Genomic DNA, 22,885 nt, shown 5'->3' with positions numbered 1-22,885 from the left:
TTGTAAGAGGACTGAGGGTATTGGCAACAGGAATGCTTGAGATAAGCTTTGCTGGAACACTAGCAGTTTGGGGGGGGTGCATAATAGCAACTACTATGGGTCAGCCACTTTGCAGATCTATTTCATTTAGTCTTTACCTAAGCCATTTAGACAAGTATTATCCGAGTTTACAGATGAGCAACCAGAATCTATCGTTTGCTGGTGTAAGGTCACTTGAGCTCACTTGACAAGAGGTCACGAACTGAGCTGATCAACGACGATCCAACCTGCTTTTCTCAGGCGCTGTTCAGTCTGGTCCCTCCCCACAAAGATCCTAATGCGCAGGCGCGGTCCGTTCAGGCGCGCGGCTTCCGGGCCCCTTGCGCAGGCCACGGTCGCCCTCTGCTGACTCAGTGTGGAAGCGCACTGAGTGTGAACGTTAAGGAACCTAAAGGTGGGGAAGTCCTCTCAGCCGATAGAGGCCGCCACTCAACGTACAGCGTAACTCAGTGCGTCTGGCCCGTCCGGGAGGACTTCCTGTCAGATCTCTCTGATTCAGACAGAGGCGGTCAACTTTCTTAAAGTCACTGTAAACAAAAAGAGTCGTGCGCCGACCCGGAAGTGGAATCTGTAGCTTCGCCTTCTGGCCCGCCGGAAGGAGACCAAAGGGAAGTTGTAGCCATGGCTGTAGCCGTGGCCACCGCCGGGGTCCTAATGGGCTCGGAGCCGGGACCCGCGGAAGAACTCGCTAAACTTGAGTACCTGTCTTTGGTGTCGAAGGTTTGCACGGAGCTGGACAATCACTTGGGCATCAACGACAAGGATCTGGGTGAGCTATGGCTTTTGAGTTTGGGGTCGAGGGAGGCAGGAGAAAAGCGGTTGATGCGCCAAGTGTGTGTGTTGTGTTCGTGTTCGTGACTCGAGCTCCGGGAACCTGTGGCAGTGGACTCTGCTTGAGAGCCATCCAGTCCGAGCTATTAGAAACCATTTCTGTGAGCTGCCAATGACGGCTGGGGCAGCTATTTCTGCTTGATATTTTTGTTTGTTTTGGGTGGCTAAATGGCTTTAACTGTAGCAGCAGCAGCAGCACATGAAGATGATGGTGGTAATTACGGCCAATAATTTTTAGAAGCTCAGGAGATATTATGGGCAGCGCTTCATCTTGTTTGGTTTTTGCTACAGAATCTACTTTGAGCTTGTGATTTGAGCCGTGGTCTTGATTAGTCACATGTTCTTACCTCTCACATACTAGTCATTAGATGTTTAGGGCAAACTATGACTAAGGAACCCAGACAGAAAATAAGAAAGGCTAGGGACCGAGATCATAATATATACATAGCCGGAGCCCTTATGAAAATGAGCGGCCATATATGGGTATTAGGAGCATACGGGGAGTGATTCGGTTTGATAGGTACAGGGTTGCTTTACTTGTTGTTATAGGAGAAAATGATTAGATTATAGAGGAAGGAAGGTGAGGGAAAGAGTGTCACCTGGTTTTTTTTTGTTTGTTTGTTTGTTTTTAATATGGGTGTTTTTCTTGCATGAGTGTCCATAAATCATGTGGATGCCTGGGGCCTGCAGAGGCCAGAAAAGGGTTTCAGATCCCCTGGGACTGAAGTTACAGACAGACAGGTGTGAGCTGCAATGTGGATACCGGGACTAGAACCTGAGTTCTCTGGAAGAGCAGCCAGTGCTATTAACCTTTGAGCCATCTCTCCAGCCCCAAGCATTTTATTTTATGTGCATGAGTGTTTTGTCTGTGTGTACGTCTGTGTATCACCTGCATGCCTAGTGCCCACAGAAAGTTTTGGATGCTTTGAAACTGGAGTTACAAATTGTTGTGAGTTGGGGGCTGGAGGGATGGCTCAGCGGTTAAGAACACTGACTGTTCTTCCAGAGGTCCTGAGTTCAATTCCCAGCAACCACATGGTGGCTCACAACCATCTGTAATGGGATCTGATGCCTTCTTCTGGTGTGTCTGAAGACAGCAACAGTGTTCTCACATACATAAAATAAATAAATCTTTTTAAAAAAATTGTTGTGAGATGCTGTGTGTGATCTGGGAATTAGACCTAAGTCCTTTTAATTGAGGAGCCATCTCCAGCCTCCCCCTCCCCCATCTCTGTCTATCTCACTCTGTGTCTTGCTGGTCTGGAACTCAAAACTTAGAAACAAGTTGGTCTCAAACTCATAGATATCCTCTGGCATCTGCCTCCAAATGCTGGAATTATGGTGCTGGCCAGCAAATCATGCAGACTTTTTAACAATAAACATGTGATGTCATCAAGTGGCGAACTCAGGGAAAGGGAATGTTTTGAGAGGTCAGGGAGAGCTGGGAATTGGCATGATGCTTGCATGAGATCGTGGGGTGCCAAAATAAATGATAAACCACCACCACAACAACAAAACCCTGACAACTGGAAACTCAAAAGGGCCACAGAAGTCAGATTTGGGACTTCAAATGAGCTGTTTCCTTACCCATGAAATAGAACGTTGCCTCTTTTTGCTGGGTTAGCAGCTGGCACCTAGGATATCCCTCAAAATCAACAACAAAATTAACTAAGCACAATAAAGGTATCCTATTAATATGTACAATAAATATATGCCAGTAAAATTTCCAAAGACTTATTTTTTAACTATGCATATGTGTGCATAATTGTGTGGGTATTTGTACACATGTTGATCCCCCGGAGCTGGAGTTAACAAGTAGTTGTGAGCCTGGGAAGTGAAAAAAGGTCTTCTGTAAGCAGAGGACGTGTTCTTACTTACTGAGCCATCTCTTCAGCCCCAGGCTGGTATCTTTTTTTTTTAATTATTATTATTATTAAAAAGTTTTACTGCCTGGAGACATGGCTCAGGAGTTAAAGATCACTCATTGCTTTTGCAGAAGACCTGAGTTCAGTTCCCAGCATTCACATTAGGAGGCTCACAACCACATATAGCTGTAATTCTGGGGAATCCGATGCCTTCTGGTCTCCAAGGGTCTCTGCATGCATGTGTGCATATTTACTGTCTTAGGTACCATTTTATTGCTGCTAAGAGACACCATAACCAAGGTAACTCTTAAAAAAGAAAGTGTTTAGTTGGGGGCTTGCTTATAGTTTCAGAGGTTTAGGCTATTATCCTGGCAGGGAGTGTGGTGGCAGGTAGGCAGGCAGGGACACATGGTGCTGAGATGTAGCTGAGAGCTCAGTGATCCACAGGCATGCAACGCACATGCATGCACGCACATGCATGCACGTGCACACACAGAGCTTGGCATGGGCTTTTGAAATTGTTTATCCCTCACTGACATATCTTCTCCAACATACTTCCAACAAGGCCATACCTCCTAATCCTTCCCAAACAGTTCTACTAATGGGAATCAGGCATTCAAACGTAAGAGCCTATGGGGCCATTCTCACTCAGACCACCACACTTATTTCAGCTTGAAGATTGTATCATCTAATGATAGCTAGCTGACTTCTTTTATATAAATTGGGTCTCACCTTCCAGAAACTGTAGAACATGTTTTTCTCTTTATGTGTATGTGTATATGTGTGCATGCATGCAGTGTCTCTGTGTATATGCATGGGCTTGTATTTTCATAGACTGGCAGTGTGCGTAGCTGCTAGCTTTATGATAAGAGGGCGTGTACCCTCTGGGACGAATCTGCCTTCCCAGTGTAAATGCATTCTAGAGCTTGGTTGAACATTTTGGAGTTACATCTTTTTTTCATTTATTTATTTATTTATTAATTATTATTATTATTATTATTATTTTTTTTTGTTTTTCGAGACAGGGTTTCTCTGTGTAGCCCTGGCTGTCCTGGAACTCACTCTGTAGACCAGGCTGGTCTCGAACTCAGAAATCCACCTGCCTCTGCCTCCCAAGTGCTGGGATTAAAGGCGTGCGCCACCACCGCCCGGCTCTTCTTTTCATTTATAAAGTCCACCGGAACATACATGGACAATCTCTCAGCCAATTATATATTTTTTCCTTTGAGGGCTTTTTTTCTTCAGCCCACTAGTCCACTTCCACTTCCAAGATGTTTGTTCGTTCTTTCTTTCTTTTGGGGGAGGGGGGGGCAGAATCCCACTATGTGGCTCTGGCTTGCCTGGAACTCACTATTTAGAGTAGATTAGGTTGGACTCAGACACAAAGCTCAACCTGCCTTCCTCCCGAGTGCTGGGATTAGATTAAAAATGTGTAGGACTATGCTAGCTGGTTTTTATTTGTGTGTGTGTGTGTGTTTTCCCTCCATCTATGTTTGTGAACTACTTTTGTCCAGTGTGTGTGTGTGTGTGTGTGTGTGTGTGTGTGTGTTTCCCTCCATCTATGTTTGTGAACTACTTTTGTCCAGTGTGTGTGTGTGTGTGTGTGTGTGTGTGTGTTTTCCCTCCATCTATGTTTGTGAACTACTTTTGTCCAGTTCCTATAGAAGCCAGGAGAGGGCATTGGATCCCTTGAAACTTAACTTTCAGACAGTTGTGAGCCTTCATTTAGGTGCTGGGAATTGAACCCAGGTTCTCTGGAAGAGCAGCCGGTGCTCTTAACTGCTGAGCCATCTCTCTAGCCCTTTTTTTCTTTTAATTTATTGTCTTTATTTTCATGTCTAGCCTGTGTCTCTGGTGCAATCCTTGCTTCTAGGACACAAGAACCTGGAATGGGTGGCCTGGCACTAAAAGGCATGCTTTTCCTGCTTCTTCTTACCTCATTTTTAGCTACTGGTCAGGAACCAGTGCCTGCTTTCCCTGGTGCTGGGGGCTCACTCTGTTTCTTTGCCCTTCAAACCTAAATTAAAAGGCATGGCTTTATCTCCCTCTCCCAACAGCTGCCAGGAATTTGAATTCCTCTGTCCTGTTGTTTGGTTTCAAACACTAGTAAACTTTTTGACCTTAAAAATTAAATAATACATTTCCTTGGGGCTGGAGGGACAGCTCAACAGTTAAGAGCAGGAGCTACTCTTCCAAAGGACCTGGGTTGAGATTCCTGGCACCCGTGCCTGTGTGGCGGCTCACAGCTGTCTGTACCTCCAGTCACACAGGGTCATCAGTCCCTATGGCTTCTGTGGGCACCAGGTATGAGTGTGGGACACAGGCATAGCTGCAGGGAAAACCCCTGTACACATAAAATAGAATACTTTAAAAAGAGATTTTTTTTTCTTTATTTCTTCCTTTACTTCAAGTAGTTGGTAGTTTTTAAGACAGTTGGGTAGCCTGATTAGATTTTAATATATTCACAACAATTTTTGGACGGAATCTCCACTTATAATTCCTTATTTCTGTTTTTTTAACAGCTGAATTTGTCATCAGTCTTGCTGAGAAAAATACTACCTTTGATACTTTTAAAGCTTCTCTGGTCAAAAATGGTGCAGAATTCACAGTATGTATATCTGAAGATTCTTTGTTTTCTCTTTGTTTTGGTGTTGCCACTGAACTTAAATTTTGATAGGAGTACAGGATTTTTAAGTAGGAAGGAGACAGTTGGTACATATCAATTAAGTAAGCCATCAACTGTGTAAAGTTGTGTTGATGGCTGGGAGCCAGGTTCCCTCCATACCTTCCTAGGAGAATGCTGCAGGCTTTCTTTCCATCCTGAAGTCTCTGAGGACGCTGACATTCTTGTTCTGTGAGTCAGGACATCAGGAACAATAGTCTGGGTTTTGGAGGCAGTTTTAAAAGATGGGAAGTAAAATGGTCTCTGGGCATCGTCCAAGCCAGTGGTTCCCAACTTTCTAACACTGCAACCCTTTATTGCAGTTCCTGATGTTGTGGTGACCCCCAGCTTACACTTATTTCTTGTTGCTGCTAGCTCATAACTGTAATTTTGCTACTGTTATGACTCATAATGTAAATATCTGTTTTTTGATGGTCTTAGGTGACTCCTAAAGGGTTGTGACCTGCAGGTTGAGACCTGCTGGTCTGAGTTAGCTTCATGCTGTCCCAGACTGACCTTCTATGCTTTCTTGCTCTAGTCAGCACAGGTCAAGTACATAAGCACACTTCCCTACAGCACTTCCTGTTGTAATATTGAACCAGATCAGAGGCTGACATGCTCTGTCTTGTGCTTCTTTTCTTTGAAGGATTCTCTTATTAGCAACCTGTTGCGTCTCATACAAACCATGCGGCCTCCAGCAAAGCCTTCTACTAGTAAAGGTAAGTAGGGCTTCCAGCTGAGTTGAGCCTCTAGAAGGGTCTGGGTGGTGACATCCCTGTAAATTAGACTTTGTTCTCAGCTGTTGCTAAGTAAGAGAATGCTCTAGTCAAATTCTGAGACATTCAAATGAGGACCAATATGCTCCCTCCCCTCCTTCATGGGCACATAGCTTGTTGAGGCTCTCGCAGTCAGTGGATTTAGACAGTCAAACTGTTTCTAGTAATTATGTGATATGTGTAGTAAAGTACCATTTGTTTTCCATTAGATACAAATCTAATGTTGAAGTTATTTTATTCACCAGTAATAATATTAAATCAATCAATATCTCTCTCTCTCTCTCTCTCTCTCTCTCTCTCTCTCTCTCTTTCTCTCTCTCTCTCTCAACCCTTCCTGCTCCTTAATGAAATCAGATCCAGTTGTTAAACCCAAAACTGAAAAAGAAAAGCTGAAGGAACTCTTCCCTGTCCTTTGCCAGCCAGACAACCCTTCAGTTCGGGTACGGATGCTGTTTGGGGATGTCTGTCCTGAGTGTGTATCCTCAGTCCCTTTTCTTCTTCTCCTTAGAGATTGTCTGGATTTTAACTTTGTGTCTGTTGTGTGATGCTTTTGAAGCAGAGTATAAAAGGGTCCAGAGATTAATAGTCAAAGGACATGAGCTTGGATGAGCTCAGGGATGCCAGGAAATAGTGGTGAGGGATAGCAGATAGGTATGAGATGACTTAAGAGTCTGACAGATGCCCAGTGTACAAAATTAGAATTTTTTTCTGATTTATCCTTTTTTTTTAAGATTAATTTATTTTATGCATACGAGTGCACTGTAGCTGTCTTCAGACACATAGCAGAGGGCATTGGTTCCCATTACAGATGGTTGTGAGCCACCATGTGGTTGCTGGGAATTGAACTCAGGATCTCTGGAAGAGCAGTCAGTGTTCTTAACCGCTGAGCCATCTCTCCAGTCCTGATTTATACTTTTAAAAAGTGTAATTTTTGAAATGTTTTTATTTTTAAACGATTTCATTTTAGGATAGCTGTGTTAGTGAATTTGTTTAATTCCAGCATTTGGGAGGCAGAGGCAAGAGGATCTCTCTGCTCCAAGGTTAGTCTGGTTTATATATCGAGTTCTGGGACAGCCAGGGTTACATAGAGAGAAAGAAAAAATCTTAGAAAGAACTTACTGAGTACCTGTCAATCCCAAAGGTTGGATGAGAAAGCCCATTGACCTAAATCATGATCAAATTTATTAAAGCAAACTTTTTTATTTGTGTACATAGGCTACCTCTTCCTAAAGTAGGGTTCAAGAAGTCAGTATTGGGGAAGACAAAGTTTTTATAGCTCAGGGGTAGGGGATTTTCAAATGGGGTATTTGGCAGGCAAATAGGTGAGGTAAAGGAAGCAGAACTTAACAAGGTGTCATAACAACAGTGGTTATAGTAAGCTTTTGAAACAAAGTAAGGGTTGCAAGGTGGTCATAACAACTTTTTGAAACAAGACATGTGATTGCCATTCCTGGAACAGGCAATACAGAACCATTTGTAGTTAAGATTACCAGTGGGACATGGCCCAATCCTTGAGAAACAGAGATTTAATCATAAACAGGAATGAACCTAGTTTGCCTTTATTGTAAGATGGCTTTCAAGCCCAAGATGGAGGCAGGCTGGTTCATTTGCTGTGTATCAGGTAAGTAACAGTAAAGAGAGCAGATAAAGTTTTCTGCCTTTTTGCAGATTACATGCTATTTTTAGATGGAGAGTAGGAAGTTAGTATGTAAGAAGCCTGTCTAAGGGGAGAGAGAGATGAGCAGTAAACAAATGGGTACCAGTAAACCCTGGTATTTATAGGGCGTTGCTTCTAGAACCCCAGGTACCAAGATCTGATGTTTAAGTCCTCAGACAAGCTGAGTAGAATATTTGCATATAGCACACATGCATCCTTTCACACACTTTGTATCATTTCTATATTACCCAGTACAATGTAAGCTCTATGTAAGTAGCTGTTAGGCCATATTGCTTAGGGAGTCAAGGAAATCTGTAAACATGTAATTGTCTGAATCTAGGGTACAGACCTTGTCAATACAGAGGGCCAATAGTCACGGTGTCACAGTGTCACAGTGGATAGCAGTAAAAACTATGGAATGTAATTGAACAGAAAGGAGTATGTAGAAAGTGTTGCTTTTTTAAAGTTTTCCTATCTGGGGCAGGAGTGCTGGCTCCGTGGGTAAAGGTGCCTGTCAGCGTGCTTGACAATCTGAGTTTGGTCCCCAGGAGCCACATCATGATGGAAGGAGGGAACTGACTTCCGAAGGCTAATGATGTGAAGGTGGGTGGATTTTTTTTTCTCCTTCTCATTACTTTGCTGACCTCTGACCCTATAGACCATGTTGGATGAGGAAGACGTGAAAGTTGCCGTGGACGTCTTGAAAGAGTTGGAAGCATTAATGCCCAGTGCAGCAGGCCAAGAGAAGCAAAGAGACACCGAGCACAGGTTTGTCCTTACGTCCTGTTCATTTGCATGTGTAGTATGCTATAACAGTTGAATTTCGTGGGCCAGTTAAGCAAATCATGAACAAAGTGGGTAGACTCCTAACTGGCTGTGCCCTAGGTTGGGGTTCATTGCTCCATGCTAAAAGCATTTACTAGAAATGCTACGGTGCTCAGAAGTTAGAAGTCGGAGCTGATGGAGACCAACTGCATCTAAGTCATTACTGGCCCATTGGGGATGTGGTCTAGTTCAGAAGTTAGAGGTTCCTAGTTTATACAGAGTGATTCTGTCCTGGGTGCTTGGGATGTAGAGGTAAAGTTGGGTTGATTTATTTTTTAAACAGGTCCTTGTTGATTTATTAGGGACAAGACAAAGAAGAAGAAGAGGAGTCGAAGCCGAGATCGTGACCGAGACCGGGACAGGGACAGGGACAGGGACAGGGACAGGGACCGTGACCGTGACAAGGACCGAGAACGAGACAGAGATCGAGAACGAGACAGAGAGCGAGATAGAGACCATAAGCGGAGACACCGATCACGCTCTCGGTCACATTCTAGGACCCGGGAGAGGACTAAGGGGAAGTCTAGATACAGGTCTAGGAGCAGAAGTCAGAGTCCCTTCAAAGATCGGAAAGACCGGGAAAAGTATGGGGAGAGGAATCTGGACAGATGGCGGGATAAGCATGTGGACCGTCCTCCCCCTGAAGAGCCTGCTATTGGAGATATTTACAATGGCAAAGTGACCAGCATCATGCAGTTTGGTTGCTTTGTGCAGCTGGAGGGCCTAAGGTAATGGTTGATACTCTTTCACATCAGTGAGGGTTAACTGTCTTTTACTGCTGAAGTAGGGGTGTGTGTTCAGTCCAAGAAGCTACAGTAATTACACTTTAGTTAATTCAGGTATGCCAGGGTTATTAGGAAATTAGACTTTTTGTTGATTTCTTTTAAATATTTTTTATTTTTGAAATGGAGTCTGTTTTTCCTGACTGTCCTAGAATTCTCTGTGTAGACCAGGCTGGCTCCAAGCTCACACAGATCCACCTGTGTCTGCCTCCCAGCTGCTGAGTTTAAAGGGGAGTGTTAGAATGTCTGGCTTTTTGGGTTGATTATTATTTTTTTCAAGGGCTTTGAGTATATTAGGCAAGTCCCTTGGCACACTCTTTGCCTTAGATTCTTTTTTGGTTTTGAAATGTCCCAGAGCCATTTATTCCTTCCTCTGCCCTCAGGAGATCTTCCCTCTGCTGATTGTGACAGTTGAGAATTGATCTCTCTCTCCTCTTTTTCTTTAGGAGGGTGGTGATACTAACACTATTTTGTTTGACCAACTTCTTGGTGCTCTTTTGTGAGCTTCAGCCCCTTCCTTCTCCTCGTCCTCGTCCTCCGTCCTCCTTTCCTTCTGTATTTGTGTGTGCTGTGTTCTGTGTTCATGTTCATGTGTGGCCTTTACTAACAGGGCCATCTTATCTTTTTGGAACAAAGACTCACCATTGTAGGCAGTACATGTAACCTCAGACTTACTGAGTGTCCCAGGCTGGACTGGAATTCATGATCTTCCTACCTTGCTCCTAAGGCAAAGGTTTCAGGCCCATGAACACTGCTTTGTTCAGGTCCGGCAGGAGTAGAAATCAGGCAGTTATGTTTAGGCTTGTTTTAGAGGTCTCTCACTTTCTCCCAGGAAGCGGTGGGAAGGCCTGGTGCACATCTCTGAGCTCCGACGGGAAGGTCGAGTGGCCAACGTGGCTGATGTTGTGAGCAAAGGCCAGAGGGTCAAGGTCAAAGTTCTCTCCTTCACTGGGACCAAGACCAGCCTGAGCATGAAGGTGGGTGTGTGCCGTCTGTTTTCACGGCTGGTAGCCCGAGGTGTGTCAGGACAGCAAGTGAGCAGCTCCCTTGTTATTGTGCTTTAGGATGTGGATCAAGAAACAGGAGAAGATCTAAACCCAAACAGACGCAGAAATCTGGTTGGGGAGACCAACGAAGAGACGTCCATGAGGAACCCAGACAGACCGACTCACCTCTCCCTCGTCAGTGCTCCTGAAGTAGAGGATGACTCACTGGAGCGGAAGCGGCTCACCCGCATCTCTGACCCAGAGAAGTGGGAGATCAAACAGGTGTGTCTCAGTCCTTCATTCAGCATGTAGCATGATAGTTAGGAGAGTGGGCCCGAGACATGGCAGCCCGTGGTGGCTTCTGTCCACTTACTGGTTGTGTGAGCCAAGTTATTCCACTCTGTGTGCCTCAGTGCCCTTCCCTGTCCATCAGGACCAGAGGTGGCAGTGTGGGATTAACAGTGAGCAGAGTTGAACCTTAGTGGTGATTGTGATTTTTATTTTCCTCATTCTTCAGTGAGTATTAGAATGATGGTGTGTCAAACACAGGGTAGTGCTGGGCTGCCAAGACAGTGTTCCACAGTTCCTGCCCATGGGGGACTCAGCACCCAGGGCTGAGACAGGGTAAACAATTAACTGTGAGGCTGCATGCTGGCATGTAAGGGCCAAGTGCTGTGGTGGTAAGAGAAGGCATCAGTAACCCTTCCTGGGGACAATACCTCTGAGCCCATGCCTTCAGCACCATGGTGTGCTTGTCCCTGGGGGTTGGCCATGCACCTCTCTCTGACTCTGATGTGCTGGGCTCCAGGAGAAGACTCTTAAGTGTGACATCTCTAGAATTAGCATTGAGAAAAAACATAGTTTTGATTGTAGCTACAGGTCTAGTTACAGTGCTGCCTCCTTCTGCCCTTCGATAGATGATTGCTGCCAATGTGCTTTCCAAAGAAGAGTTTCCAGACTTCGATGAAGAGACTGGCATTCTCCCTAAGGTGGATGATGAAGAAGGTAGTCTGCCACTTGGGCTAGCTGGATGAAGATTGGGAGGGTGATTGCAGGTTGCATTGCTAGAGTGGGCTATTTGTGGTTTACCTGAGTGGGTATTCGCCGTTTGGTCCCTGGCTCACTCATCTCTGGATAGAAGCACGAGACAGATCAGTTACCTATGGGACTTGTTTTTCTTTTTTTAGATTCACTACCATTTTTAAAATTTTTTTTTAAAGATTTATTTTTTAGTTTTTAATACACACACGCACACATATATATACATATACACACATACGATATATATATATTGATATATTGATATATATATATATTGATATATATATATCAATCATATATATGTAATGTAGCCCCGGCTGTCCTAGAACTTGATATGTAGATCAGGCTGGCCTTGAATTCACAAAAATAATCCACCTGCTTCTACCTCCTGAGTGCTGAGATTAAAGGTGCACACAACCATGCTCTGCAAGATCGATCGATCGATCTATCTATCTATCTATCTATCTATCTAAATTTATTATTTATTTTGGTGTGTGTGTGTGTTTTACCTGCATGTGTGTAAATGCACTATGCATGTGTAGTGCTTCAAGAGGTCAGCAGATGGCCAGAGATCATATTCCCTGGAACAGGAGTTACAGAGTGTTGTGAAGCTGCCTTGTAGGTACTGGAAATTGAACTTTGACATATGTTTCTCTGCAAAAGAAACAAGTGCTCTTAACTGTTGAGCCACTCTCCAGCCCCTTAAACACTTACCTAGAGTTACATTTCATTTGTTTCACTGCCTTGGAGAATTTGCATATACATGTGTTATTTATAATTTTACTTTTCTTTTTGCATGGGAGCTCATTATGTAGTCTAGGCTAGACTTGGTCTCTCTTTTTAATTTTTAATGATTTATTTTTATTTCATGTGAATTGGTGTTTTGTCTACATGATTGCTTGTATGAAGATATCAGATCCTTTGGAGTTACAGACAGTTGTGAGCTGCCATGTGGGTGCTGGGATTGAACCCAGGTTCTCTAGAAGACCAGCCAGTGCTCTTAACTGCTGAGCCATCTCTCCAGCCCTAGACGTGTACTTTTTTTTTTTTTTTTAAGATTTATTTCATGTATATGAGTACACTGTACACTCTCTTCAGACACACCAGAAGATGGCTTTGGATCCCATTACAGATGGTTATAAGCTACCGTGTGGTTGCTGGGAATTGAACTCAAGACCTCTGAAAGAGCAGTCAGTGCTCTTAACCACTGAGCCATCTCTCCAGTCCCTAGACTTGGACTCTTGATCCTTCTTTCTCAGCCTCCAGAGTGCTGGGGTTACATGCACGTTACATGCATTTTACTTTAGATGCATATGTACTTAGTTTCCGTGTGTGTGTGTGTGTGTGTGTGTGTGTGTGTGTGTGTGCGCGTGCGCGCGCGCGCGCGCGCGCGTGGATGTGTGTTTACTATTATTATTTGTTTTCTTGAGATATACATATCTTATAACTCAGGCTGGCCTATAATTTACTATGTGGCCAAGAATGATCTTGAACTACTGACCCTCCTGCTTCTGCCTTCCAAGTGCTGGGATTTACAGGCATGTGCCACTTCTGGTTCTTAATCTTTTTTTTTTGTTGTTGTTGTTGTTTTGTTTTGTTTTTCGAGACAGGGTTTCTCTGTGTAGCTCTGGCTGTCCTGGAACTCACTCTGTAGACCAGGCTGGCCTCGAACTCAGAAATTCGCCTGCCTCTGCCTCCCAAGTGCTGGGATTAAAGGCGTGTGCCACCACTGCCTGGCTGGTTCTTAATCTTTATATACTTTTTTCTAGGGATTGAGCTTGGCCTTGCATATACTAGCAGGTACTATTACTGGGCTGCAATCCCCTTTCATCTTTATGAATAAGATTATTATAAGGTTCTTTAATTTGCCTGTTAGTACATGTATGGAAGACCTTTTATTGTTATTTTTCTTTGTATTTTCTTTCTTTCTTTTTTTACAAGAGGTTTTGTTTTAATTTATTTATCGTATGTATGAGTACACTATTGCTGTCTTCAGACACACCAGAAGAGGGCATCAGACCCTATTACAGATGGTTGTGAGCCACCATGTGGTTGCTGGGAATTGAACTGAGGACCTCTGGAAATGCTCTTAACTGCTGAACCATCTCTCCAGCCCCTGACCTTTTATTTTTCAACATGTAAAAAAGCTAGATGAGATGGTGCACAGTTATTACCTCAGCATTCAGAAGGCTAGAATATCAGAACAGTTTTCTTCCACAGGCTTGACTTCTTTTAAAAGCAGTTTTAATCAATTCTTTGGCTGGAGCATAAATGCCCTAGCATTGGGTTGGTGTTCCTGGAAGAAGAGGAACAGTCACCTAGGGTAGAATTATATCTACTGATGTCTTTTTGACCTGGGAAGCTGTTCCTTTTAATTAAAAAAAATTACATTTGCTTATTTGTTTTGTATGTGTGAATGTGTGTGCATATATGTATTTGTGTGTGTGAAAACACACATATGCCTCGACCCATACATATGGAAAACAGAGAACAACTTGCCATAGTTGGTTTGTCTTTTACCATGTAGGTCCTGGGGATCAAACTCAGAACATCAAGTGACTTTACACACTTAGCCATCCTGCCAGTTTTGGGAAACTATGTATGAAAGTGTGCCACTGTGTTTGTGTGTGTTTGTGCCTGTCCGTCTGTGTGTACATAGCTTTTGTTTGTTTGTTTTTTGTTTGTTTGTTTGTTTCTGTTTCTGTTTTTTTTTTTGTTGTTGTTGTTGTTTTTGTTTTTTCGAGACAGGGTTTCTCTGTATAGCCCTGGCTGTCCTGGAACTTACTCTGTAGACCAGGCTGGCCTCGAACTCAGAAATCCACCTGCCTCTGCCTCCCAAGTGCTGGGATTAAAGGCGTGCGCCACCACTGCTTGCTTGCATGCATAGCTTTTAAAGGACAACTTGCAGTATTTGGTTTGCTCCTTTCATGTGGACTCCAGGAATTAAACTCAGGTACCTGCTGAGCCATCTTGCCAGCCTGAAATTATTATTATTATTATTTTTTAATGAAAATGACCAGTCTTGGGCTGAGAAACAGCTCAGTGGTTAAGAGCACTGACTGCTCTTCCAGAGGTCCTGAGTTCAATTCCCAGCAACCACATGGTGGCTCACAACCATCTGTAATGGGATCTGATGCTCTCTTCTGGTGTGTCTGAAGACAGCAACAGTGTACTGGTATACATAAAATAAGTAATTTTTTTTTTTTAAATGACTAGTCTTGTCTCTTTTGTTTATGTAATTCTTTCTGGTGATCTTTTAGATGAGGATCTTGAAATTGAACTTGTTGAAGAGGAGCCTCCGTTCCTGAGAGGGCACACCAAGCAAAGCATGGATATGAGCCCCATCAAAATTGTTAAGGTGAGAAAGTAGAGCTTTTTACCTGGAAATATCCACCAACTTGCTTCCTTAAAGCAATGGTATCAGTATAAGCAGGAGTTAGGTCATCTGACTGGAAACCAGGGTCTCCATCTTGTAATGGAGGGTGGCTCAGCTCTGTGCTTTTGCCTGTTTAACCTTTGTGTGCATATGTTATTGTGTTTTGAGGGAAAGCAGAGATATGCAGAAGGCTTGCTCTACCACTATTGCTGTGTTTAGGCCCTTTAGGGCTTGAGTCTTTGGTGCCCTGGAGGGCAGAACTGCAAGAATGCAAACAAGAATCCTTAAAAACTTTGGTGTAGAACAGATTGTCTTAGGGGTCTGCCAGCCCAGTTAGCCTATATAATACTGGCAATGGTGTTAGTTTGTTTATTTTTTGAGGCGAGGTTTTACTATGTAGCCCTGGTTGGCCTGGACCTTTCAAAGATTACTTGCCTCTGCCTTTCTCCCGAGTGCTGGGATTACAGGTATGAGCCACCACATTCAGCTGTAACCCACTCTTTCAATGTTCTCTTCTGGTCTCATAATTGCTTGCATTGTTAGTGATGGGCAAGTTACTAACCTTTTAGGATCCACGATGGATCTGATCATTAATTCTGTCTAACTGAAACACCCATATTGCCGTGAATTTTAGTCCTTAAGGTTATATAGAATTATTTTTCATTCCGTTCCTTCTCCCCACCCCCTTCTTTCTGTGTGTATGCATGTACACATATTTATATGTGTGAGTACAGGCATGTGGCTGCATCACAGTTCACGTATGGAAGTTAGATGACAAGCTGGTGCCTCACCTTCCACCTTGCTTGAGACAGAGTCTCTTGTACCATTGAGTACACCAGGCCAGCTGGCTCTTGAGCTTCAGGGAACTTTGTGTCTCTGCTTTCCATGTAGAAATGTGGAGATTATATAGATATACACTGCTGTCTGGCTTTGTGTGTGCACTGGGGATCTGAGCTCAAGTACTTACACTGTGTGGCATGAGCTTGACTCACTGAGACATCTTCCCCAGGATTCCTCTTTTTTGTTGTTGTTGTTGTTGGCTTTCCTTTGTTTTTGAGTCAGGGTCTTGCTGCATAACCCTGCTAGCTTGGTACTTGTTATGTAGCCAAGAATGGCCGCAAACACACAGTAATCCTCCTCCTCCTCAGCCTCCTGAGTTCTAGGCTCACAGTCTGCACACATCTTGCTCCAGCCTTTTCTTCTGTCCTTCATGCATCTAAGAGTACCGTCTCTCTCTAAGGGACGCTTCTTCAAGCTCAAAGTTCCTTCGCTGGTTTTTAATTTTATTGTATGTTACAGATGGTCCATTGATTTCATGCAGCCCGACACACAGATGTGAACTTTATTCCTTCTTATACTTTAGAGGACAGTAGTTCAACCATCTACCTTTTCTGTATTTTTTTAGACAGAGTCTTGGTCATGTTACCCTGGCTGGTCTGACACTGGCTCTGTAGACCTATCTAGCCTCAAATTCACAGAAATCTACCTGCCTGTATCTCCCAAGTGCTGGAATTAAAGGTGAACAGCATTGTAACCACCGTCCACTTTTTCCTAGATACTCAGTGCTTGCTGTTTTTTTCTTTGTTGTTTTAGAACCCAGACGGCTCACTCTCCCAAGCAGCCATGATGCAGAGTGCCCTGGCCAAGGAAAGGCGGGAGCTGAAGCAGGCCCAGCGGGAAGCAGAGATGGATTCTATACCCATGGGACTCAACAAACACTGGGTTGATCCCTTGCCTGATGGTAAGGCTCCGAGTGTGGACCTTTTTTTTTTTTTTTTTTTGGTTTTTTCGAGACAGGGTTTCTCTGTGTAGCTCTGGCTGTCCTGGAACTCACTCTGTAGACCAGGTTGGCCTCGAACTCAGAAATCCGCCTGCCTCTGCCTCCCAAGTGCTGGGATTAAAGGCGTGTGCCACCACCGCCCAGCGTGTGGACCTTTTTTATAAATAAAAATGACTTGGGTACAGACACAAAGTGAAAATTTAGCTTTGGTTTCTTTTTTATATTGTAGCTTTTTTATATTATATTCCTTTTTCTAATTTACTACTACTTCTAAAAAAATATTTTTAGCTGAGGATTGGTGGTCATCTATGACTTTAATCCCAGCACTTGGGAGGCAGAGGCAGGTGGATCTCTGTGTTGGAGGACAGCCTGGTCTACATAGTGAGTTCCAGGACAGCCTGGGCTACACAGAGAAACCCTGTCTCATATTCATATATATATATATATATATATATATATATATATATATATATATATATTTTTTTTTTTTTTTCGGTTTTCGAGACAGGGTTTCTCTGTGTGAATATGAGACCCTGTCTCATATTCATTCATATATATATATATATATTCCCCCTATATATATATATTCCCCATATATATATATATATATATATATATTCCCCATATATATATATATATATATATATATTCCCCATATATATATATATATTTTTTTTTTTTCGGTTTTCGAGACAGGGTTTCTCTGTGTAGCCCTGGCTGTCCTGGAATTCACTCTGTAGACCAGGCTGGCCTCGAACTCAGAAATCCACCTGCCTCTGCCTCCCAAGTGCTGGGATTAAAGGCGTGCGCCACCACTGCCCGGCAAGAAAATCTTTCAGAGCAAGTAAAATGCTCCAAGTCAGTACTCGGACCTAGCTTGAGCTCTGGAGCTCATGTTAATAAAGCTGGGCATGGGGTGTGCGCTTGTAGTCCCAGCACTGAGGAGGCAAAGACAAACAAATCCCTGACACTTGCTGGCCAGCCAGCATAGCGCATACCAACTAGCAGAGCTAGTTCCAAACCAGTAAAAGACCCTGTCTTCTTTTTTTTTTTTTTTCTTTTAAAGATGTATTTATTTCATGTATGTGAGTACACTGTAGCTGTCCTCAGACACACCAGAAGAGGGCACCAGATCCCATTGCAGATGGTTGTGAGCCACCATGTGGTTGCTGGGAATTGAACTCAGGACCTCTGGAAGAGCAGTCAGTGCTCTTAACAGCTAAGCTTCTCTTCAGCCCCCAAAGACCATGTCTTAAGAGAGAAACAACAGGCGATGGCATGTGAGACACCTGATGTTGTCCTCTGGCTCTACATACGAATGCAGACTCATACACATTGATGCACATGTGTATCTATACCAGCGTGGTGGCACACATACATGCAAACGTGCTTACACACACCACATGTACCACACACAACACCACATATACTACACACGCACGCCACATATACTACACACCACATATACTACACACACAACACCACATATACTACACACACGCCACATATACTACACACACACACACACACACACACACACACACACGCCACACACACCCTGCACACCGTTCACAAGCTCCCTTCCTGTTGTACCCTTTAGTAAGAGGCTCACTGTGGCTCTTTGGCCTCTTTCACAGCTCACCTATTTGCTTTGTAGATTGAAGTAAGAGAGAGTGTTCTGAGAGGTTTTACTATGTAGCCCTGGCTCAGATGTACATAAATATGTATTTAAAGATCTTTTTTTTATTGTTTTAAGTTAAATTTAAGTTACGTGCCTGTGTATGGGTATCTACCTACAGAGTTAGAGGTGCTGTATCCCGGGGTGCTGAAGTTGCAGGCAGTTGTGAGCCACCCATCTTGGGTGCTGAGATTCTCTGGAAGAGGAGCATACTGAGCCATCTCTCCTGCCCCTGACACTGAATTACGTTTTACAGGTGTTTTTGTCAGCAGATTTGTAACATCTTCATATTTGAGAGAGCCATGAAAATTCTTTATCTTGCTCATTCTTTTGCTCCTTAATTCAGGCCACAAATTTTAGGGTTAACCTTGAAAACGTTAAAGCAGGTGAAAGGAACCAGGCCCAAAGCACCACACACTGTATGAGGTGTCTTGTGTGATGTGACAGCTTGAGAGAGAAGCAGACTAGTGGTGTCTAGGAAGGTAAAGGGGAAAGAAGTTTCCTTTGGAGGGATGGAGACATTGTGAAAATAGGTGGTGGTGATGGCTGTATTTGGAAGTTTTGGGGTTGTATTTGAAGCCACAGAGCTAACTAACACCTGAGAGAAATGGTGTATAGCAGTAGCCTGAGACAGAACTCAGTTTGTTTTCCTTTCAGCGGAAGGCAGGCAGATCGCTGCCAACATGAGGGGGATTGGGATGATGCCCAATGACATTCCTGAGTGGAAGAAGCATGCCTTTGGAGGCAACAAAGCATCTTACGGGAAGAAGACCCAGATGTCAATCCTTGAGCAGAGAGAGAGCCTGCCCATCTACAAACTGAAAGAGCAGCTGGTGCAGGTGGGAGGCCATTTGGGGGTGAGGGATGGGGTACAGACTCTTTTCTAATTGGGATGTGTATTGGGGTGCTGGAACTCAGATCTGATCAAGCACTGTTCTACTAGGCTATATCCCCAGACTTTCTATTTCTTATTTATCTGTGTGTGTGCGTGTACTTTTACGTATGTACATGTGTGATTTAGGGGCTAGGGCACCTGTCACGAGGTATGTGAGGGGTCAGAGGACATTTTGTGGGTTGAATGTCTCCTACCTTTACATGGGTTCAAACTCAGGCTTGTGGTAAAGCATCTTTAGCAGTGGAGCCATCTCACTGGCTCCTTATTTTATCTTTTTTAGGCATGGCTTCATTCGAGCTAGCACAGGCCGATGGAACTCACTCTATAGCACAGACTTGCCCCAAATTAGATGAGGATCCTCTCACCTCAGCCTTCCCAGTACTGTGATGACAGCTGTGAGCACCACACCTATCTTTAAGATTTTTTTTAAATAGCTCTCATGAACTTGAACTACTAATATTCCTGCCTTACTTTAGAATTATGGGTGTATACCACCACATAGTATTAGAAATCAAGCTGTAAACATTCTACCAACTGAGCTACATATCCCTAGCCCTTCCTTTCAGTTTCTGAGACAGTCTCATATCTCCTAAGCTGACATAATATATACTGTGTAGTCTAGGTAATCCTCAAACTAAAAAAAAAAAAAAATCCTCCTTCTTGCATGGCGTCTTGCCTGTGTGTATGTCTGCAGCATGTGCATGCCTGTTACCTGCAGAAGTCAGAAGAGGGCACTGGGACTACTGAGCTGCAATGTGGATGCTGGAATTGGAGTCCAGGTCCTCTGTGAGAGCCTAGTGCTCTTAATGGCTGAGCCATCTCTCCAGCTCCTGTGACAGATTTTAACAAATATATTTATATTGTGCCTCTTTCAGGCTGTGCATGACAATCAGATCCTAATTGTAATTGGCGAGACAGGATCCGGGAAGACAACACAGATCACCCAGTACCTGGCAGAGGCAGGCTATACTTCCAGGGGCAAGATTGGGTGTACCCAGCCCAGAAGAGTGGCAGCTATGTCTGTGGCCAAAAGAGTATCAGAGGAGTTTGGTTGTTGCCTTGGTCAAGAGGTAAGTGGTTGGAAAAGCTGCTGTATGAATTCCAGAAGAAAAATAGACCCAGATACATTATCTATAAAATGAGAATATTATTACATCTTTTTAGATGTATCCCAAGGAGGGAGATTTTCATTGTCATCAAATAATTCAGGCTTAAGTCCAGAGCAGGACAGGGTTTACTAGAGGAAACCACTGTGATCTGTAATTTCCTCTCTCCTAGGACTACGAAGGCCAGTGTAGCTTACTTTGCTTCTTTGTGGGATCTTCTTTCTTCTACCCTTTACACCACGAACCACTAGATAAGAGAGAAAAATGGATAGAGAGGAAAGGAAAGAGATCCCTCAATAAAATCAGGAGTCAGTGAGGGGGTGATACGTCCTGCTGATTAGGGGCCTCCAGTTCCTTGGGGCAAGTTTGATCTTTGCTGTTAGGATATCTAATTTTTTTCTTGTTGTTTTTTTCTTTGCACATGACTACTTAACAAAGCTGCCCTGTGACCAACACCATTCTGGGGCCCTAGCATTTATATATCCTCAAAAGGTCCCCAGAATTGCAAGCACCAGGCAAAATTGTGGCCCTGCTAGAGTATGGGGCAAATGGTCAGCTGCTGTGGACAGTGGGAGGCAGCCCCGTGTCCCACACCTGCTATGGACAGTGGGAGGCAGCCCCGTGTCCCACACCTGCTGTGGACAGTGGGAGGCAGCCCCGTGTCCCACACCTGCTATGGACAGTGGGAGGCAGCCCCGTGTCCCACACCTGCTGTGGACAGTGGGAGGCAGCCCCGTGTCCCACACCTGCTGTGGACAGTGGGAGGCAGCCCCGTGTCCCACACCTGGGCTAAAATGGAAACATATTACAATATTGCTGTTTTTTAAAAAGATTTATTTATTTGTTTGTTTGTTTATTTAATGAGTCCACTGTTGCTCTCTTCAGACACACCAGAAGAGGGTGGGCGTCAGGTCCCTCTTACAGATGGTTGTGAGCCACCACATGGGTGCTGGGAATTGAACTCGGGACCTCTGGAAGAGCAGTCAGTGCTTTTTTTTTTTTTTCCCCACTGAACCATCTCTCCAGCCCCATTTCTGTATTTTTAAAAGAAACCAGAGTTCCAGAATTGTTGCTATTGACCAGTCTGATGATTTCACAAAGAGATCCTATGTCTTAGGTTTCCTACTTCTGTCCTGCTGTAGGTGGGCTACACCATTCGATTTGAGGATTGCACCAGCCCAGAAACAGTCATCAAGTACATGACAGATGGCATGCTGCTAAGAGAGTGCCTGATTGACCCCGATCTCACTCAGTATGCCATCATTATGTTGGACGAGGCACATGAGAGGACCATTCACACAGATGTGCTCTTCGGATTGTTGAAAAAGGTACCTTATGTAAATGCTGGACTTGAGTGTACTGTGACATTTATGCTGGTCTCTTTTAGTAAGCCATCTTGCATTTCCCTTTAGACAGTTCAAAAACGACAAGACATGAAGCTGATTGTCACCTCAGCCACACTGGATGCAGTGAAGTTTTCTCAGTATTTCTATGAAGCACCCATCTTCACAATCCCAGGTCGAACCTATCCAGTGGAGATTCTGTATACAAAGGAGCCGGAAACAGATTATTTGGACGCTAGCCTGATCACAGTCATGCAGATCCATCTGACAGAGCCTCCGGGTGAGGGCAGCAGACACTTTTCTTCTGGGAGTATATTTCTGCTAGTCTTGTGGAACACGTTTTAAATTTGTTCTCTTTGTAAGCCTCAGGCATGTGTATTTAGAATAGTGATGGGAATCTTTAAATACACTTATTTAAGTGTAAATGGATCAAAACCTCTTGGTTTATTTATTTTTGTGCTTTCTTGAGACAAGGTTTCTCTTTAAGGCCCTCTTGGCTTATTTAAAGTTCATAGTGTGTATATTTCCTCTGTGTGTGTGTGTGTGTGTGTGTGTGTGTGTGTGTGTGCGTGTGTGTGTTGCTGTTAGTGTTGCTGTCGCCTTTCACACACACACAGAGTTTGGTGATTTGTATCTGTGGTTGGAGCTACCAAGAGCCTAAAACAGGAGGATTGCTTGAGCTAGAGGTTTAGGGCCACCCTGGACAACATGATAGAACTCTCTCTCAAAATAAAACAGATTCAAGCCTGGATGCAGGCCTGTAATCCCAGCTATTTACTTGGGGAGACTGAGGCAGATAGATCTCAAGTTCAAGGCATGCCTGGAAGATGGAGTGAGACCTTGTCTCAGAGCTTTTAAAAAGTGAAAAGAACCGGGGATGTGGCTCAGTGGCAGACACGCACAAGACTCTTGTATCTCCCCTGACACATACACAAAAAGACAGCAGAGCCAGAGACAGTGAATGACATTTCACTCTCTTTCTAGGTGACATCTTGGTTTTCTTGACTGGTCAGGAAGAGATCGATACTGCTTGTGAGATCCTGTATGAAAGAATGAAGTCACTGGGACCTGATGTCCCAGAGTTGATCATCCTTCCAGTGTATTCTGCCCTTCCGAGTGAGATGCAGACCCGAATCTTTGATCCAGCTCCCCCTGGCAGCAGAAAGGTAACATGGTACTGAAATGCAGTGGTTCCACATAGCCTGAAGTCACGTGGGGTACACAGCCAGGGTTCCACTTGTCA

At 44.0% G+C, this 22,885-nt stretch overlaps 1 protein-coding gene across 1 annotated transcript in view; it reads left to right on the top strand.

Moving 5' to 3' along the window:
• Positions 1 to 343: 343 nt before the first annotated feature.
• Positions 344 to 22,885, top strand: part of Dhx8 (DEAH-box helicase 8) — a 36,831-nt gene continuing 14,289 nt past the window's right edge. The window contains exons 1-16 of the mRNA XM_034505819.2: positions 344 to 808; positions 5,258 to 5,343; positions 6,044 to 6,116; positions 6,528 to 6,613; positions 8,489 to 8,598; positions 8,958 to 9,383; positions 10,270 to 10,414; positions 10,502 to 10,705; positions 11,341 to 11,428; positions 14,725 to 14,822; positions 16,434 to 16,581; positions 18,956 to 19,137; positions 20,069 to 20,263; positions 21,442 to 21,627; positions 21,712 to 21,922; positions 22,627 to 22,808. Of these exons, the coding sequence (XP_034361710.1) occupies positions 661 to 808; positions 5,258 to 5,343; positions 6,044 to 6,116; positions 6,528 to 6,613; positions 8,489 to 8,598; positions 8,958 to 9,383; positions 10,270 to 10,414; positions 10,502 to 10,705; positions 11,341 to 11,428; positions 14,725 to 14,822; positions 16,434 to 16,581; positions 18,956 to 19,137; positions 20,069 to 20,263; positions 21,442 to 21,627; positions 21,712 to 21,922; positions 22,627 to 22,808 (2,568 nt within the window). The 5' untranslated portion in view covers positions 344 to 660. The remainder of the gene's footprint in view (positions 809 to 5,257; positions 5,344 to 6,043; positions 6,117 to 6,527; positions 6,614 to 8,488; positions 8,599 to 8,957; positions 9,384 to 10,269; positions 10,415 to 10,501; positions 10,706 to 11,340; positions 11,429 to 14,724; positions 14,823 to 16,433; positions 16,582 to 18,955; positions 19,138 to 20,068; positions 20,264 to 21,441; positions 21,628 to 21,711; positions 21,923 to 22,626; positions 22,809 to 22,885) is intronic.

This window comes from Arvicanthis niloticus, chromosome 6, assembly GCF_011762505.2.
Source record: "Arvicanthis niloticus isolate mArvNil1 chromosome 6, mArvNil1.pat.X, whole genome shotgun sequence".
NCBI lineage: Eukaryota > Metazoa > Chordata > Mammalia > Rodentia > Muridae > Arvicanthis > Arvicanthis niloticus.
Note: the sequence above shows the minus strand (reverse complement) of the source record. Positions and strands in the feature narration are given on the sequence as shown.